This window comes from Rhinatrema bivittatum, chromosome 9 (assembly GCF_901001135.1).
Source record: "Rhinatrema bivittatum chromosome 9, aRhiBiv1.1, whole genome shotgun sequence".
NCBI lineage: Eukaryota > Metazoa > Chordata > Amphibia > Gymnophiona > Rhinatrematidae > Rhinatrema > Rhinatrema bivittatum.
Window position 1 is genome coordinate 113,114,338 of NC_042623.1, and position 20,882 is coordinate 113,135,219.

The following is a 20,882-nucleotide window of genomic DNA, read 5'->3' on the forward strand; positions in this document are numbered from 1 at the left end:
AGAGGCTGTTCAACCCACCAGGTTGCCCACATCCCTCAACCTCCTACGGAGCAGGACGAACATTGGAACAGCGCACTGAGCACGGAGACCAGGAAAAAGGAGAAAGCCCTATGCTAGAAAAGCCTCCTTTTACGTCTCTGTAAAGCAAAATTGCTTACCTTGAAATAGGTGTTATCCCAGGACAGCAGGATGTAGTCCTCACATATGGGTGACATCATTGATGGAACCCTATTGAGGAAAACTTTCTGTCAAAGTTTCTAGAAACTTTTGACTGGCCCTGTGAGGCCACTGAGCATGCCCAGCATGCCATGATATTCTCTGCCACAGGGGTCTCTCTTCAGTCTCGTATGTAGCAATAAGCTTTTGCAAAAATAAAATAATAAAACGTATCGGACCCAACTCCGCTGGGTGGCGGGTGGGTTTCGTGAGGACTACATCCTGCTGTCCTTACAAGGTAAGCAATTTTGCTTTATCCCAGGACAAGCAGGATGATAGTCCTCACATATGGGTGATTAGCAAGCTAGAGGCAGAGTCATTTTGTAATAAAGCAACAGTGAAGTATTGTTGTTGAAAATGAGGCAGCCGAATATCACAATAGGTTGGATGTAGAAGGAGTTGGGATTAAACTGGAAAAGTTCTTTAAGACAGATTGTCCATATGCTGAATCTTGTCATCCTTCTTTGTCCAAACAGTAATGAGCTGCAAAGGTGTGAAGAGAACTCCATGTTGCTGCTTTACATATGTCAAGAATTGGCACTGAACGGTAGTGTGCTACTGAAGTTGACATCGCTCTTACTGAATGCGCCTTTACTCGCCCTTGGAGAGGAAGGCCTGCTTTTCTATAGCAAAACTGTATGCAATCTGCTAGCCAATTGGATAGAGTATGTTTACCCACTGCTTTACCCGGTTTGTTTGGATCAAAAGATACAAAGAGTTGAGTGGATTTTCTATGGACTACAGTGCGGTCTAAGTAATATGCCAGCGCACGCTTACAGTCCAAAGTATGTAATGCTTGTTCTCTTTCGTGAGAATGAGGCCTTGGAAAGAATGTGGGCAAAACTATGGATTGATTCAAGTGGAATTCCGTAACTACCTTGGGGAGGAATTTTGGATGTGTTCGAAGAACCACTCTGTCATGTAGGAATTTTGTATTGGGTGAGTACGTGACAAGTGCTTGTAACTTACTAACCCTTCTAGCCGATGTAATGGCTATGAGGAAGGTAGTCTTCCAAGTAAGAAATTTAAGATGACAGGAATTCATTGGTTCAAAGAGAGAACGCATGAGCCTTGTTAAGACCAGATTAAGGTCCCATTCTGACTGGTGGCCGAATTGGTGGTTTAAGGTGAATTAAATCTCTCATAAATCTACTGACCAGAGGATGTATGGATATTGGTGCATCTCCCATCTTGTTATGGTAAGCTGCGATTGCACTTAGATGCACTCTGACAGATGAGGTCTGGAGACCAGAGTCTGAGAGATGGCATAAATAGTCTAGTAGAGAAGTTGTGGGGCAGGAGAAAGGGTCAATGTTCTTTTTCGTGCACCACAAGGTAAACCTTTTCCATTTTGAAGAATAATTCTTTCGTGTTGAAGGTTTTCGTGAAGCTATCAGCACTTGAGATACATTGGTTGAAAGATTGAGTGGTTGTAAAATTAAGCTTTCAACATCCATGCTGTCAGGGAGAGGGACTGAAGGTTGGGATGGCGCAACCGACCCTGAGTTATGAGATTGGGAGCTACACCCAGACGAATTGGTTCTCTGATTGAGAAGTCTAGAAGTGTGGGGAACTATACCTGTCGAGGCCAATATGGGGCTATGAGTATCATGGACCCCTTGTCCCGTTGTAGCTTCACTAGAGTTTTGGTTATGAGCGGTATCGGAGGATTCGCGTATAGAAGGCCTGAGTTCCAAGGGCGAGAAAAGGCGTGCTTGGCTGGCTGGTTTTTCTGTTTGTGTAGAGAACAGAATCTGTCCACTTTGTGATTCAGGTGTGATGCAAAGAGGTCTATTATCGGTTGCCCCCAACGTTGGAATATCCTGGTCGCTACTGGGGGATCAAGGGACCACTCGTGTGGTTGGAACTGACGACTGAGGCGATCTGCCACTACATTGTGAATGCCTGCCAGATAAGTAGCCCAGAGAAATATGGAATGTGTTAGGGCCCAGTTCCAAATCTGTGTGGCTTCTTGACAAATGAGATACGAGCCCGTACCTCCCTATTTGTTGATGTACCACATGGCTGCTGTGTTGTCCGTTTGGATAAGAACATAAGAAATGCCATACTGGGTCAGACCAAGGGTCCATCAAGCCCAGCATCCTGTTTCCAACAGTGGCCAATCCAGGCCATAAGAACCTGGCAAGTACCCAAAAACTAAGTCTATTCCATGTAACCATTGCTAATGGCAGTGGCTATTCTCTAAGTGAACTTAATAGCAGGTAATGGACTTCTCCAAAAAGATAAGAACAGTCTTGTGTGAAAGGCAGTCCTTGAATGCGTGAAAGGCAGTCCTTGAATGCATGCAACGCATAACGTATAGCTCGAAGTTCCAGAAAATTGATTTGAAATGTTGCTTTGAGTTTTGTCCAAGTACCCTGGGTTTGTAGATTGTCTATGTGAGCTCCCCAACCCAAGGTGGATGCATCTGTAGTTAAAGTTATCTGTGGGACTGGTTGCTGGAAGGGTAGGCCCTTGCACAAGTTGTCCTTGTTCGCCCGCCAAAGGAGAGATAAACATAGCTGGTGGGTTACTTGAATTGGAGAAGACAGTGGTTGAATGGCTTGGATCCATTGTGATCTTAGAGTCCATTGAGTTACCCTCATGGCTAGCCTTACCATAGGAGTGACGAACTGTGGAGGTCATATGGCCTAGTAAGGTTAGAAACTGATGAGCTGTTTGTTTCTTTGAGTGAAGCGAGTTTGCCAGTAGAGAAAGTGTGTCTGCCCAATCCCCGGGTAAGAAAGCTTTTGAAAGTATGGTGTTCAATTCTGCTCCTATGAATTGAAGCAGGTGAGACGGAATGAGGTGGGACTTTTGATAATTGATGAGAAAAGCCCATGGAGTGAAGTAGAGTAATTGTTCGACAGAGAAGCCAGAGCTCCTTGTTGAGATTGACTTCTGATGAGCCAGTCGTCTAAATAGGGAAAGACATGGACACTTTCCTTGTGCAAGTGTGCTGCTATTACTGCCAGACACTTGGTGAATACTCAGAGCAGAGGCAAGTCCGAATGGTAATACTCTCTTACTGGAAATGTTGATGACCCACCATGAAGCGCAGATACTAGCGATGAGGAGGGAATATTGGAATGTGAGCATAAGCGTCTTGAAGATCCAGAGAACAAAGCCAATCTCCTGTTTGAAGAAGTGGAAGCATGGTGCCTAGAGAGTCCATACTGAACTTTTCTTTCTTCAGAAATTTGTTGAGATTTCTGAGGTCTAGGATGGGACGTAGGCCTCCTGTTTTCTTTGGAATGAGGAAATATTGGGAGTAGAATCCTCTGCCCTGCTGAGTCCGGGGCACCGGCTCTACAGCTCTGGTTCTCAGAAGGGTGGATAATTCTACTTGTAATTGGATTATGTGATTTTCTCTTAGAGGAAGAGGTCTCTGAGGAGAATCTCCTGGAGTTGAGAGAAAATTGAGTTGGTAACCTCGAGATATTATTGCAAGTACCCATTGGTCTGTTATCTGTATCCAATGGTTGTAGAAGGAGAATACCCGGCCTCCTACCGGATAGATCTGGTTGAGGGTTGAAGAGGTGGCTTTGGTCTCTGGGAATGGCCTCAAAAGCCTGCAGCCGGTCCCGTCTGTGGTGGAGGTTGAGGTCTAGCCGCCCTAGGTTTTCTGGGCTGAGCTCTTTGCTGAGGCCTAGAAGATCTGCCCCTTGATGCTGGAGGGTAATAACACCTCTGCCAATAGAGTCTTTTCTTGGAGGTCGGCGAGATGACTGGGTAGCAGAATCCTGTGGAACTAACGATAGTTGGCGCAGGGTTTCTGTGTGTTCCTTTAATTGTGCTACAGCATCTTGCACTTTACATCTAAAAAGGTTGTCACCCACACAAGGTAAATCAACTAACTTTTCCTGGACTTCAGGCCTGAGGTCAGAGGCTTTAAGCCATGCCCAACGTCTCGCACTTATACCAGAGGCCGCTACTCTGGAGGCTGTTTCAAAACTATCATAAGCGGCTCGGACTTCATGCTTGCCAGCTTCAAGTCCTTTGTGAATGAGTACTTGGGCTACTTCTTGATATTGCTGTGGTAATGAAGTTGAAAATTCTTGCATCTGTTTCCACATATTCCTCTGATATTGAGTCATGTACAATTGATATGATGCAATTTTTGTGTTTAACGTGGCTCCTTGATAAATTTTCCTACCCAGGGAATCCAAGAATCTATGATCCTTGCCTGGAGGAGTAGAGGAATGTGGCCTTATTCGTTTTGATTTCTTTAGTGCGGATTCCACAACCACTGATTGGTGTGGAAGTTGTACTTTTTGGTAGTCAGGAAGAGACTGTACCAAATAAGTAGTGTCCACTCTTTTATTGACAGCAAGTACTGAGCATGGGTGCTCCCAGAGTCTATGCTGTAAGTCTAGGACAGGTATAGCTAAGACTTGTTTTGGAGGAGCTACGAATTGGAGGACCTCCAGTGTTTGCTGTCTAGCATCTTCCTCAGCTACTAGAGTAAAGGGTATGGTGTCCGCCATATCCTGAACAAAGTTTGTAAAGGATAAATCTTCCGGTGGAGATTTCTTCCTTTCTTCTGGAGGGGAAGGATCAGACATAAATCCTTCAGAGGAAGTGTCTGTATGCCTGTCATCCTCATATGGATCGTCCTGATGTGGAGACATTGGAGAAGATCTTGGTGGACGAGGAATTCCTGAAGGACCTGACTGCGGATCATCGATACGAATCCGTCCATGAATTTCTTCTCGTGGCTTGGATGGAATAGCACTGGCTATTTCATCAAATTTCTTCATAAGAAGCGGGTACAGTGCAAATTCAGGATGTCCTGGAGCCCCAGGTGACATCAGCATCGATGGCATCAGGTCGGGTATCAACGATGGAATCGGCGTCGGTATCGATTTAGCCTCGGTATCGACTTAAGCTGTGGTGCTGGCGTCAGTGCAGACACTGGCATCGGTGGGTTTATCGGCATCGGTGCGAGCACAGGCATCGACATCTGTTGATCTTTTAAGGCCTGGAGCACCGCTTGACGGATGAAATCCGACAATTCCTGTGCAACAGCTGGTGCAGGCAGAGCAGCTGTACGCGGTGGCGGTATAGATGGTCCTTCCACAGAGCCCTGTGGAGGTTCGACAACTGGTGCGTTGCCATGGGATGAAGGCCTCGGCGTCCGAGGTACCGGTGTTTCCTGAATCCTAGGCCGTTTCGCGGTTGATTCCTCCGGGGAGAGAAGCGCCTCTGGTATCGATGGCGGTGCTTTGAACAGTGTTCGGTCGCTGACTTCGTCAATGTCATCGATGATATTGGCGATGGATGGTCCCCCGACCCTTCCGGACGACGCTTTTTCAAAATTATGCGTTTAGAGACTCCGGCCGGAGACGATTGAGTCGATGTGGAGGGAGATGGCAGAAGTTGTAGATGGAATAAATGCTCCATCTTTTCTTGGCAGGCCTTTCTTCCCTTCATGGTCATTTCTGCACATTTGGGACAGGTTGTTACGTCGTGTGTTTGACCCAAACAAAGGACACACTCAAGCTGTGTCTCTGTAATGGACATTGATTACACTTGGGACATTCTTTAAATCCCATGGCCATTTTTACATCGACAGCCGTCGATGAAATGAGAAGAAATGTGAGAGGAAAAAATTTTACTCAAAGAGTTTAAAAAAAAAAAAAAAAGAAACCAAGATTTACTCACCAGCCGGTGGAAACCTGAGAGACCCTGATGTGGGAGAAAATGAATGGTGCAAAATCTGATTTTTTTAGTCAGACAGGAAACTCACAAAGGCTCCTGCTCCGCGATGCCTACAGCAGCGCGGAAAAACGAAGACTGAAGAGAGACCCCTGTGGCAGAGAATATCATGGCATGCTGGGCATGCTCAGTGGCCTCACAGGGCCAGTCAAAAGTTTCTAGAAACTTTGACAGAAAGTTTTCCGCAATAGGGCTCCATCAATGATGTCACCCATATGTGAGGACTAGCACCCTGCTTGTCCTGAGATAAATATATATATTTTTTTTTTATTTATCTGAGCTCAGCCTTACCTGGCTAAGTACAGAGACTGTCTCCAGCTGCGGAGGCAGAGGGCATATGCAGACACCGCCGCACTCTGCACCCACTGCCAATCAGCTGCTTAAGCGACTGGAAAAAAAAAAAAAAAAAAGCTACCGGGCCAAGGCACTCATCTGAGGGACCACGGGAATCACCTCAGGAATTCTCAACTTTGGGAGGGACCTTTTGATATCACCGCAGGAGAGCGGGGCCAATGTAACATCCTTACTTCTCCTTTTTCAAAATGCAGCAATCCCCAGTAGGGAGATGCACATCCACCATCTGCTGGAGACGAAGAATACTGACAGGCTGATGTTACTGCAGGGGTATATGTACTGTGACATTAGTTTGCTCTGTCTTCAACTGCCGGTAGCGGTGCATAACCCACTTGTTCTGGATTCATCTGACTGGATGCTAAGAAAATATAAAATAAGCATAAGAAAGAACAAACACTAGTTACACACAGTCTTTTCTATGTATAAGTGGACTAGAGTAGTTCCTTAAAATAAACAAAATACAAGAGGGAGAACAAGGTTTAACTGATAAATCTATGCTATTTACAGAAGCATTTGGAACCTACCTTGACACACTCTTGTAGCACACCAAGTTTAAACACTGCTTGAAAAGGTTTACGGTCAACCGGGCAAGAAGCAACTATCTGAAAAAAAGAATCATCACTTATTATTCAACCCATTTTAACATTTTTTCTTCTTCACTGCAGCTTTTAAGAGTGAGCTGTTATACACATCATCATCCAGGAAAAAAAATTCCCACATAGCTGAACAATAAGTTTTAGATTTAAAGTGGTTCTCATCTGGCTTACCAAACCTGTCCTGGGGACCTCACAGTCAAGTCAGGTTTTCAGGATATCCAGAAAGAACATGTAAAAGATAAATCTGCATGTATTATGTCTCCAATATATGCAAATTTATCTCTAGCATATTCATTGTAGATATCCTGAAAACAAATGATTGTAGGGTCCCCAGGACAAGTTTGGGAAACCCTATCTTAAGAGAATTCAATACTTTTTTCAAGATTTAAGTATCTTGTTACTGAAGTACCTGGAATCTGAGAGAGGTGGTGGAAGATGGGAGGCAGAATTCACTAATTTCTGATTTGCTAGCATCTGAAGAAATTAAAAAACTTACTATCTTGTTCTCTAGAGCTGACAACAGTTTTTTAGCTAGTGGCTAAGGAGGAGACAGCAAGAACATCCTTGGTCTTGATCAGGGACTGGGTGGAAAATAACATGAGAAGGTGGGAGGAAATATATTCAGCCCTGATGAGGGCACCAAAAGGAACAGAAGGTTGCACCACTGCATGGAAAGGAGGGGAGGGGGATAAAAGGGGAGAATGTGTGGGAGGAGAGCATGAGAGAGTGTGAGAGGACTGAAGGGCTGGGGAAAATGAGGAGAAAGCAAGAGGACTGCAGGGAGAGAAATAAGAGTGAGTGAGGGACTAAAGGAGGAAAGTAGTGTTCCTGGGTGAGGTGGGGACAGAAGTGGATATGGAAAGGAGAAAGAGAGTTCCATCAAAATAGGGTGGAGGAAAGAACACTCGCCAGGAAAAAAATTGCACTCACTATATATTCCCAATGCAGCCTCCTTCTCGCTCATCCCCTCAAAAAAAAAATTTGTTTTGGGGGTGAAATAGTAGGCATAAGCATAAGGAAGAATTACATGATTAGAGTTCCTGTGTACCTGGCCAGCAAAAGAGCTTTTGGAATAATTTCCCATTTTCCCCATGAATCACCATCACAGTTTCTTTGTGCTTTTGGATGCAAGGATAAATGCGATATCAAGTGCTGTGTCAAATTTATTCAAATTTGTGCACTCCAAATCAGCTCATTCAGGGAAGTATCTTGTAGGAAATAAAAACCAGAGAAAGCCGAAGATAAGCAACCAGTAGATGCCAGTTGGTGCTATTACCAGGGACCAGATTCTGCATGAGATACGTAGCAGAGGCTGGCTCTGGATAAAGGTTCATGAAAAATGTATAGAAAAGGTGAATAGACCAGGTCTAATCCTCCTATAAATACCCAAAAAGTTATTTGTGTTACAATATTTATGACACTAAACTGTAAAATCTGAAATTTGGCACATACTGATGAAATGCCATGACATTCACAAAAATTCAGAATTACTGTAACATTCATCTAAATGGCATTTATTTTGACCAAAAAAAAATATATTATGAAATTTTCAAACAGAATAAGATCCTCACACAGGGGTAGGCAATCAATCTGTAAGAATTAACCCTTTGTATATCAGAAGCTGAAGACACACTTAAAAATCAAGTGATGACCATCAAACAATGTCGTGCACATCAAGGTCATTTGTGACCAAATTCTTATGCACTTCAAGTTTATAATCATTGGTCATATAGTGCACGGTATAAATATGCATATAAAAATGAGACTTATCTCAGACATGTAGTGTTCATGAAGGTCTGTTCCGTATGCCGATACTGACTCTGTTTCAGATCCATCTGCATCAAGGATACAAGAAAACCTTCAAAATGCAGCTTTCAAAGACCATAGAAACATCTCTCATGGAAGCACCTAATTATCTCTATATTAATCCACCGATTTACTTTGCATGATTTCCAAATTAGAATATGGGTGACATAGGTAGTAATTGAACTTGGAAAGAATGCCATCAGCAGCACCAAGCTAGAAGCGCTTTAAACATACAGTAAAAAAACGCACCAAACTGGTGTGCTGTCAGCGGTGTTGGTGACGCAATGTCAGTGTAAATCTCATGAGAGGCAAAATGACAGGCACTGAAAGGGCTCTTACATTCACGCTTAAGGTGATCGGTGATTGAGTGCTCAGTGTGTGCCAATCAATCTTCTCAATGAGTCCATGAGGAGTGACTGTATTTAGAGTGTAAATCCAGAACTGCTGGCATTTACTGAGAAGTCGCCGTATGGCAGCTCCTCAAGGGGAGTGTCGAACCACTTCTAATATGGTGGTCCATATGACCAATGATTATAAACTTGAAGTGCATAAGAATTGGGTCGTAAATGACCTGGATGTGCACGACATATGATGGTCATCACTTGATTTGAAGTGAGTCTTCAGCTTCTAATCTACAAGGGGTTAATTCTTACATTATGAAATTTTGATACATTGACAAAGATTCCTTTAATGGATCAAATTTCTAATTTAATGAACCTTTGGAAGACTGGAAGTTTAGATTTCTTATAAGGTAACCATTTAAAAGGGATACAGTGTATGTGATACATTTAACAGAAAAATTCTCTTGATCAGTGGCAACTTAAGTGGGCTGCACTGTTTTAAAATCTTGAAACACCAAGTTTTCCTCCATTTTTGAATAGTTCATTTTGGTTTAATTTTATATCTAATTTTTCCTCTCAAATGACAGTAAAATATGTAAATATTCTAAATAAAGATTTCAATTACAGAAAAAAGCATAAATAAAAGAAAAATAATCAAGTATCACGGATAATAATCCATTATATTTTTATAAAATCCCAAACCTGAAAAAGAAATTGGCCAATCCTGGCCACAAGCACCTCACTGAATCCCAAAACGTCGACAGATTTCATGCTGCTTATCACAGGGATATGCAGTGGATTTCCCCAAGTCCACCTTAACAATGGTCCATGGACATTTCCTCCAGGAACTTGTCTAAACTTCCAAACCCAGCCACACCAACAGCTTTCACCACATCCTCCGGCAACGAACTAGAGTTCAATCATGCGTTGAATAAAAAAAAAAAAAAATCTCCCATTTGTCCCAAATGTACCATCTAGTATCTTCATTGAATGTACCCTAGTCTTTGTACTTTTTGAAAGAGTAAACAACCTATTTGAATTTACCCATGCCACGCCACTCACCATTTTATAGACCTCCATCATATCTCCCCTCAGCTATCTCCTCTCCAAACCGAAGAGCCCCAACTTCTCTAACCTTACCTCATAGGGGAAATGTTCCATCTCCTCTATTGTTTTGATTGCCCTTCTCTGTATCTTTTCTAATTCTGCTGTGTTTTTTGAGATGCGGTGACCAGAACTGCGCACAATACTCAAGGTGTGGTCACAACTTGGAGTGATACCAAAGCATTATGATATCTTCTGTTTCATTCTCCATTCCTTTCCTAATAATTTCTAACATTCTATTTGCTTTCTTGGCTACTGCCACACATTGAGCAGAGGATTTCAACAATATCCACAACGATGCCTAGGTCCTCTTCCTGGTTGGTAGCTTCCAAAGTAGAATTTTGAGTTGTGTAACCACAACCTGGGTCACTCTTCCTTAAATTTCATTGCTCAGCACTTGTCCACATCAAATGTCATCCTCCATTTAAATGCCCTGTCTCCCAGTCCCGCAAGATCCTCTTGCAACGTCCCACAATCCCCTCGTGATTCAACTCTGAACAATCTTGTATCACCAGCAAATTTGATCACCTCACTCGTTCCCGTATACAGGTCATTTATGAATATATTAAAAAGCGGTCTTAGTACAGATCCTGGGGGCACTCCACTACTCACCTTTCTCCACTGAGAAACTTGCCCATTTAGCCCTACTCTATCTTTTAAACAGTTCTCAATCCACAACTGTACATTGCTTCTAATCTCATAATTTTTTTTAATTACCTCAAAAGTCTCATAAGGCACTGAAAATCCAGATAACACTATATCAACTGGCCCACCTTTATCCATATTTATTCACACCTTCAATAATACTGTATGTAGCAAATAGGTGAGACAAGACTTCCCTTGGCTAAATCCATGTTGACTATGTAGCATTAAACTATGTATCTATCTGGTCAATTTTACTCTTTAGAAAACTTTCAACCACTTTTTCTAGCACTGGCATCAGGCTCACCATCTGTAGTTTCCGGATGACCCCTGAAACCCTTTTTAAAAACCGGTGTTATATTGGCTACCCTCCAATCTTCAGTTACCTTCAGGTCTCTTCAAGGATTATCCTGCCCATCTTCCAGGTGTAGTCAGGAAGCATGAAAAATGTTCTGAGTTTGAAAGCTTAACAATGTTACATTTTCTACCCAACATATTTCACTTTGCATCCTCAGTAGGTGACATAGTAAGTGCTGGAGGGAGAAAGCAAATTTGCTTACCTATAAACAGGGAGACCCATATTCAGCCACTAGCTGGCTAAAAAAGATAGCTGGATAAACTTATCTGGCTAGCTTAGCCAGGATATTCAGCATTGTGGTTATGCCTCAAAACATATCCAGCTACCTTAATATTAGCAGGATAAATATATCCAGCTAACTTTAGGACTACATTTTGGCTGTTCTAAAGCTATATGGCTATATTGGCTAGATATCAAAAATTGGCATTATCTGGCTATTTTAGCCAGTAATGCCTCAGGGCCACCCTTGACATAGCCAGATAAGTTTTCAGGCAGCTAAAAACGGCCAGAGGTATTCAGAATGATGGGACTGTCAAACCTCTGTGTTTGTCTGGTATTTAGCCAGACAAACATGCTGAATATGGACCTCAAGGTTCTCTGTAAATAGCAGGGTGCATTAGCCATATCATGTGAGTGACATCAAACACTACCAATATGGACCCAACTCTCAGAGCTTAGTAAATACTTTACTCAGCAAGCGTGCACGTTCTGGTCTCATGAACCCCTCTATCTCTTCTAGGGCTTAGGTTTTAGTGAGGTAGGCAGGTGATGTGAAATATAGTTAATTCATTCTGCTCTCTATGGAGAACACAATTTACAGGTAAGCAACTTGTTTTCTCCATTGACAAGTAGGCATGAATTAGCTATAACACTGGGGGGAGCTCAAAGCAAAGGGTTATAAGCAAATACTTACAGACAACCTGACTGCCACATGGAGAGTGGACTTCTGAATTAATAGGCTGCTCAGAACTGCTTGTCCAAAGTAGTCTCCTCAGGACAGGCTGTCCAGATAGCAGTGGGACATGAAGGTATGAAAAGTCAACAAAGTAACTGTTTTGCAAATGTCTTCAACAGAAGTGGCCTTGAGATAACCACTGAAATCACCATGGCTCTTACCTAACATAGTAACATAACAATAATGCAGCAGAAAGGGACCAGATGGCACATCCAGTCTGCCCAGCAAGCTTCTTATGGTAGAACATAAGAAATTGCCATACTGGGTCAGACCAAGGGTCCATAAGGCCCAGCATCCTGTTTCCAACATTGGCCAAATCAGGCTACGAGAACTTGGCAAGAACCCAAACACTAAGATGATCCCATGCTACTGATGCCAGTAGTAGCAGAGGCCATTCCCTAAGTCAATTTGATTAATAACAGACTTCTCCAAGAACTTATCCAAACCTTTTTTAAACCCAGCTACACTAACTGCACTAACCACATCATCTGGCAACAAATTCCAGAGCTTAATTGTGCATTGAGTGAAAAAGAATTTTCTCTGATTCATTTTTAAATGTGCTACTTGCTAATTCATGGCGTGCCCCCTAGTCCTTTTATTATCAAAAAGTGTAAATAACAGATTCACATCTACCTGTTCCAGACCTCTCATGATCTTAAAGACCTCCATCATATCCCCCCTCAGCCGTCTCTTCTCCAAGCTGAAAAGCCCTAACCTCTTCAGCCTTTCTTCATAGGGGAGCTGTTCCATCCCCTTTATCTTGGTTGCCCTTCTCTGTACCTTCTCCGTCGCAACTATATCTTTTTTGAGATGCGGTGACCAGAATTGTACACAGTACTCAAGGTGCGGTCTCACCATGGAGCAATATAGAGGCATTGACATTTTCCGTTTTATGAGCCATTCCCTTCCTAATAATTCCTAACATTGTTTGCTTTTTTGACTGCTGCAGCACACTGAGCTGATGATTTTAAAGTATTATCCACTATGATGCCTAGATCTTTTTCCTGGGTGGTAGCTCCTAATATGGAACCTAACATCGTGTATCTACAGCAAGGGTTATTTTTCCCTATATGCAACACCTTGCACTTGTCCACATTAAATTTCATCTGCCATTTGAATGTTCAGTCTTCCAGTCTTGCAAGGTCCTCCTGTAATGTATCACAGACTGCTTATGATTTAACTACTCTGAATAATTTTGTATCATCCGCAAATTTCATAACCTCACTCGTCGTATTCCTTTCCAGATCATTTATAAATATATTGAAAAACACCGGTCCAAATACATATCCCACAGGCACTCCACTGTTTACCCTTTTCCACTAAGAAAATTGACTATTTAATCCTACTCTCTGTTTCCTGTCTTTTAACCAGTTTGTAATCCACAAAAGGACATCACCTCCTAGCCCATGAATTTTTAGTTTTCTTAGAAGCCTCTCATGAGGGACTTTGTCGAGCGCCTTCTGAAAATCCAAATACACTACATCTACCGGTTCACCTTTATCCACATGTTTATTAACCCCTTCAAAAAAATGAAGCAGATTTGTTAGGCAAGACTTCCCTTGGGTAAATCCATGTTGACTGTGTTCCATTAAACCATGTCTTTCTATATGCTCTACGATTTTCATCTTGAGAATAGTTTCCACTATTTTTCCCGGCACTGAAGCCAGGCTCACTGGTCTATAGTTACCCGGATCGCCCCTGGAGCCTTTTTTAAATATTGGGGTTTCATTGGCCACCCTCCAGTCTTCAGGTACAATGGATGATTTCAATGATAGGTTACAAATTTTAACTAATAGATCAGAGATTTCATTTTTGAGTTCCTTCAGTACCCTAGGATGCATGCCATCCGATCCAGGTGATTTGCTACTCTTTAGTTTGTCAATCTGGCCTACTACATCAAGGTTCACAGTAATTTCATTCAGTTCGTGTGACTTATCATCCCTGAACACCATCTCCGGAACTGGTATCTCCCCAACATCCTCAATAGTAAACACGGAAGCAAAGAATTTATTTAATCTTTCTGCAATGGCACCATATTGCACCATATAGAACTGGTGTGCAGAAATGTGAGCATTAAGCATTGAACTTTGGAACATTTTTTTCCCCAGAGTTATCCAGTGGTCTGGGATCTTTCCCTGGTGGAGTGTTGGAGAATATCCATGTTTTCTTCGCTTGCTTTAGCACTGAATCCATTACTGGTGAGGCAGCTGCACTACCCCAGATCCTGGGGGCTTTCTGAATTCTATACTTTAGATCTGATTTCCTGGCCTTCCGGAGCACAGGAAATTGGACTATCCCTCACCTTTATAATTCTTATAAAAGGAATTGGAATGACTGTTGGCTCTGCTGGGGTGTCTAGAATCTGGAGAAGGCCAAAGACTTCTAATGCAAAGGTCCTCGTACTAATGAATATTTACTCCCAGCACCTTACCTAACTTATCCAGAAATCTGGAATAGCAGAGGCCCTCAGGTGGAGAAAGTTTTTCAGGAGACTCAGGTAGGGTATTAGAGGGAATTCCATTTGATCCTTCTTCTGACCCAAGGGGAGAAGGGACACTTATCCATGACCCTAATAATAATGTAGGTTGACTGAGGAGGTATCTTTGGTTGCCTTTGAGAGGATTGTCCTCCGACTGGTTGGACTCTGCTGCAAGAGTCACAAGGATTCAAACCTCCTCGCAAGGGGGGTACCCCTTGGATCAGGGGCAAAAGGGACTCCTCCTTGCAAGAGTAAATTCGACATTCTGTAGAAGAGCAGTTGAAGAGTGCCCACTTTATCCTTAGCCACCAGGGAGGCAAAGAAAGTCTTCACCAACTTTGCTACTTGGTCTAAAGGCTACCTTATTCTCTGGTCAGGTGTTGGGGATGGAACATCTTCTTCAAAAACCAAGATGAAGTCCTTTGAAGGCCCTTTGAAATTTGCAATATTTCCGGGGGGGGGAGGGGGGGGGGGGCACTTAGAAATTTAGGGCACCATCAAGCACATGGGATCTGGTGTCTCTAGATGAAGGCCCTACTCAAGTAGCCTCAATGGGAAATATCTGAGATAGGAGTCCCTCCGCACCTTCCATTCTCCCTGGATAGTTCAAAGGGACGAGCAGTGTGAGGAATACTTGCGTTGGCAGCATCAAGGCCTAGCGTGTCAATGGTTTTAATCCGCTTTCCTAGGCTCAAGGCATCAAGAAAGGAAGCATCATCAGTGTCAAGGTTCAATGTGCCCATAGCAATAGCACTGAGGCCTGGTGCTACTTCTTCAGCACGAATGGCCCCACCAGCTCTGAGGAGTGGCACTTGTCTTCTCACTTAGCCTTAGCTCCGCAGTGTCCATGAGGGGCTGAGAATAGTGATTTTTCTGCTTGCTCGAGTTCAATAAAGTGGAGGGGTCTCAAGCCTGCCTCAATGAGGTAGGAACTGTACTCATAAGAACATGCCATACTGGGTCAGACCAAGGGTCCATCAAGCCCAGCATCCTGTTTACAACAGTGGCCAATCCAGGCCATAAGAACCTGGCAAGTACCCAAAAACTAAGTCTATTCCATGTTACTGTTGCTAGTAATAGCAGTGGCTATTTTCTAAGTCAACTTATTTAATAGCAGGTAATTGACTTCTCCTCCAAGAACTTATCCAATCCTTTTTTAAACACAGCTATACTAACTGCACTAACCACATCCTCTGGCAACAAATTCCAGAGTTTAATTGTGCGTTGAGTGAAAAAGAACTTTCTCCGATTAGTTTTAAATGTGCCACATGCACTAGTCTTTCTATTATCTGAAAGAGTAAAAAACCGATTCACATCTACCCGTTCTAGACCTCTCATGATTTTAAACACCTCTATCATATCCCCCCCTCAGCCGTCTCTTCTCCAAGCTGAAAAGTCCTAACCTCTTTAGTCTTTCCTCATAGGGGAGCTGTTCCATTCCCCTTATCATTTTGGTCGCCCTTCTCTGTACCTTCTCCATCGCAATTATATCTTTTTTGAGATGCGGCGACCAGAACTGTACACAGTATTGAAGGTGCGGTCTCACCATGGAGCGGATACAGAGGCATTATGACATTTTCCGTTTTATTCACCATTCCCTTTCTAATAATTCCCAACATTCTGTTTGCTTTTTTGACTGCTGCAGCACACTGAGCCGGCGATTTCAATGTGTTATCCACTATGACGCCTAGATCTCTTTCTTGGGTGGTAGCACCTAATACGGAACCTAACACTAACTATAGCATGGGTTATTTTTCCCTATATGCATCACCTTGCACTTATCCACATTAAATTTCATCTGCCATTTTGATGCCCAATTTTCCAGTCTCAGAAGGTCTTCCTGCAATTTATCACAATCTGCTTGTGATTTAACTACTCTGAACAATTTTGTATCTGCAAATTTGATTACCTCACTTGTCGTATTTCTTTCCAGATCATTTATAAATATATTGAAAAGTAAGGGTCCCAATACAGATCCCTGAGGCACTCCACTGCCCACTCCTTTCCACTGAGAAAATTGTTCTTTTAATCCAACTATTTCCTGTCTTTTAGCCAGTTTGTAATCCACGAAAGGACATCGCCACCTATCCCATGATTTTTTACTTTTCCTGGAAGCCTCTCATGAGGAACTTTGTCAAACGCCTTCTGAAAATCCAAGTACACTACATCTACCGGTTCACCTTTATCCATATGTTTATTAACTCCTTCAAAAAAGTGAAGCAGATTTGTGAGGCAAGACTTGCCTTGAGTAAAGCCATGCTGATTTTGTTCCATTAAAACATGTCTTTCTATATGTTTTGTGATTTTGATGTTTAGAACACTTTCCACCATTTTTCCTGGCACTGACTTCAGGCTAACCAGTCTGTAGTTTCCCGGATTGCCCCTGGAGCCCTTTTTAAATATTGGGGTTACATTAGCTATCCTCCAAGTCTTCAGGTACAATGGATGATTTTAATGATAGGTTACAAATTTTTACTAATAGGTCTGAAATTTTGTTTTTTAGTTCCTTCAGAACTCTGGGGTGTATACCATCTGGTCCAGGTGATTTACTACTCTTCAGTTTGTCAATCAGGCCTACCACATCTTCCAGGTTCACCATGATTGATTCAGTCCATCTGAATCGTTACCCATGAAAATCTTTTCCAGTACGGGTACCTCATCAACATCCTCTTCAGTAAACACCAAAGCAAAGAAATCATTTAATCTTTCCATGATGGCCTTATCTTCTCTAAGTGCTCCTTTAACCCCTCAATCATCTAACGGTCCAACTGACTCCCTCACTCTGGGATCTCTTGCTCAATTTGGTGCCCAGGGAGTTAGATGAGGCTCTGCTCTAGGAGGAGGAACAGCTGCAGCTCTTTAGAGACTTATGCAGCTCTTCCATCTCATAGGCTCTGGACGTCTAAGATCATGGAGACATCTGGCTGCAGTGATATCAGTTAGATTGGTCATGATCAGGTCCAATTAAATAGCACTGAAAAGTGATGTTTGGGTGGGCTGCCGAGACAGTGAGGCAATACAGTAGTAGAAAAACATTATAAAACTAAAGAATATCAAGAGATCTTACTAAAGAAAAACAGAGATAGGGAACATCTTGGCTGAAGCTTAGACAAAAATAGACCAAAGGGCTCAGGAGACCCATGTGGGTATTCCCACTCATGCTCAACAGAGCAAAAGCTCTATGAGCTAAGAGAAGGGTCTGCTTAGTGCAGTTAGATGACATCACCCATGTGTCATTGCTAATTCAGTCCTGCCTGTCAGAGAAACCAATTTTGGAAGGAACTTGGGATGATTTCATAGAACCATCCTATTTAAAAAAAAAAAAAAATGAAGGTATGGTAAATATGAAACCAGCAGGGGGTCACGTGATGGGGTGACGCCGAGCGGATGTTTCTGCTCTGAGCTCTGTGCCTCGCCCTCCCTGTATCAACCAAAATCATCGCCATCACGCCAGTGATCAACAATTCCACCCGAAGGTATTTTAGATCCAATGTCTATTGATCACTTTATGCTGAAAGGGACAAACGCCATGCCTCTGAAAGGAGGAAAAAAAAGACAAACCAAATGTCACGGGACCCAAAATGGCGGACGTACCAACGCGGCCTGCAACACCGGGTTCACCGGCGATTTCCCCGTCGTCTAATGACCTCACTATAAATGTCACCAATGCGGTTGTCGCGGCTCTGGATGGTAGATTTAATGAGCTGTCCACGAAATTTAAGGAATTAAAAGACTTTCTCCGAGATTCTCCCGCGGCTCACAGCGGTAGAGGAGAGGGTTTCCACGACGGAAGACGAACAGCTAATTACCGAGAATAAGATAAAAGAACTAGAACAAGTCGTCCTAAGTCAGTCCGATAAAATAGACGACCTGGAGAACAGAGCACGCCGCTACAACATACGTTTAGCGGGATTCCCGGAAGAAGCAGGGGAACAAAACCTGGAAGAGATGCTGGAAACTTGGCTCTTGGAGGCCTTGGGGCTCTCGGACATGAGGCCCTCCTTCCATATTGAAAGAGCGCACAGACTAGGGAGACGAAAAGATGGAGACCAAAGACCTCGGCTCATAATTGCCAGACTACTTAATTGGGCTCAGAAACAAAGAATAATGCAGGCTTACAGAAATCAGCCGGCACTGAAATATAAAGGAGCGGACATTCGTCTCTTTCAGGATTTCTCTGCAGCTCTGGCGCAGAAACGGAAGCAGTTCAGCCCTATATGTACTGATCTATACAACAAGAATATAAGATTTCAGCTCGTTTACCCAGCCACATTGCGTTTTAAACATGGAGGCCAAGACCATGTTTTTACAGAGGTGGCGCCAGCGAAGCAGTACGTTGCTGCTATTGGACCCTGAGAATCACCTGAGACCCTCAAGTGTTGTCCTGTGATCTACCGACACCCAACTTACCGCCTAGCACTAACGACGGGGAGCCTGGCTGATGTCCATCGACACGGGAGACTGCAGTGCCATGGTTTTGTCACGTGAATTGTTCAACGGTGGCGAATTACAATAAGAGATCGACGGATATACCATAAAGCTAGACGAGCCACTTATAGGGAGCTATGCAGACTGCTTTTCCAAGGGACCCTCCCGAACTGACCCGTGCAAGGCTCGTTCATGCTCTCCTTTGTCTACCAACTGATGCGTTATGGTTCTCAGGACTTTTCGCCTGCTACCTTTGGAAGTCAATAGCCGGCCCCCCAGGTTTGTTTGTTTGTGCAGGTGCGGCAGACTATTAGAGACAATATATAGACCAATTTAAACTTCCACTCTTGTTCCAATGTTTAAGGATTATGAATTTACAGTATGTGTGTGTTCCATGTTTGGTTGTTGCGGGGGGGGGGGCGGGGCACGTCGCATCTCAACATACCCACACGCATTTGCGCTCGAAGAGTGTAGGGGAGCAAATGTGGTGCTACAGAAATTGAAGGAATGGGAAAAGGGAAGGGACGGGGGGGATTAGGGGACGGGAAATATTTCACAGTGTAAGGGTTCTGAATGCATATAGGGGCACTTTACACACAGGTTCTCTGACACTGCTTGGAGTGGTTTCAGGAGAGGAACATGGCCTCTATTTGGTTTTTCCTCTATCCGATGGTGGGCTCAGGCTGGGGAGCCCTCCATTACTTTCTGGATATTCACAGCACATATTATCTTTCTTACTACTCAATGGCTAGGTCAGCTGTAAAATTAGCGAGCCTGAATGTAAATGGGTTGGGCCACCCCATCAAAAGAACTAAAGTTATACAATATCTCAAGAAGTCAAAGGTTCATATTGCCTGTATACAGGAAACACGTTTAACAGCAACAGAGAGTGTAAAACTTAAGAGAGACTGGATAGGCCAATGTTTTCATTCACCTGCGGTGGGCAAAAAGGTGGGTGTGGCAATCCTACTACACAAAAGTCTCTCCTTTCAGCTGACACACGAACTGGTGGACCCAGAGGGCAGGTTCATCGTTATAATTGGGAAGTTAAATGGGAGAGAGGTAACTATTGCTAATATTTACAGTCCGAACTCCCCCATAAATTTATTTTTTACAACTGTCACCAATCTTCTCATTACTCATAAAGTGGGAGAGCTACTATTAGCGGGAGATTTTAATACAGTTCATGACCCTTCTTTGGACCGTTCTTAGCCAAGGGGGCGCAAAGCAGCCAGTCTCTCAAAAATCCAACATAGCCCGGGTATGCCACTCACTAAACCTACTGGATTATTGGAGGGTGCTTCACCTTGAGGAACGGGATTATACTCATGTGTCCAAGGCCCATCGAACACTCTCCCGTATAGATTACATACTAGGCGCCGAACACCTATTCCCCTTTATCACCTCTGCAGGTATAGGCACCCCCGGTGTGTCGGATCACGCACTAATCTGGGTTGACATTAATTGGGATACCACGGTACCACGTACTACGTGGTGGAAATTCCCCTCCTACATGAAAGCAGACAAAACTTTTCAAGAATATTTGAAAACTAAGTGGGAGCAATTTCAGGAGTTTAACACCCAGCACAGGGATAACCCAGAATTATTCTGGCAAACCGGCAAAACTTATGAGAGGGGAGATAATTTCCTCTCTCAGACACAGAAACAAGGTTTTGAATGCAGATATTCTGCGCCTAGACCAACAACTTAAAAAGGAAAAATTTATATTGTCACGCAATCCCACCCAGGCACAATGGGTACAATACCATGACACCTTAGGAAAGTTGCAGGCCTTGATTCAACAAAGAGCTATTAAATCTATGCATTATAAAGAACATTCCTTCTTCCGCTTTGGTAACAAAGCAGGGAAGACATTAGCTAATTT

General features: G+C 43.2%; 1 protein-coding gene across 11 annotated transcripts in view; it reads right to left on the reverse strand.

Moving 5' to 3' along the window:
- SCAF11 (SR-related CTD associated factor 11) overlaps window positions 1–20,882 on the reverse strand; it is a 529,866-nt gene that overhangs the window by 392,468 nt on the left and 116,516 nt on the right. For 8 of the 11 annotated variants that reach the window (XM_029616088.1, XM_029616082.1, XM_029616081.1 and 5 more), the window contains one exon: window positions 6,813–6,890. In XM_029616088.1, coding sequence (XP_029471948.1) covers window positions 6,813–6,890 — 78 coding nt within the window. Of the gene's footprint in view, window positions 1–6,812; window positions 6,891–7,932; window positions 8,720–20,882 lie in introns of all 11 variants that reach the window. The other 3 variants (XM_029616092.1, XM_029616090.1, XM_029616091.1) reach the window with 1 other exon arrangement.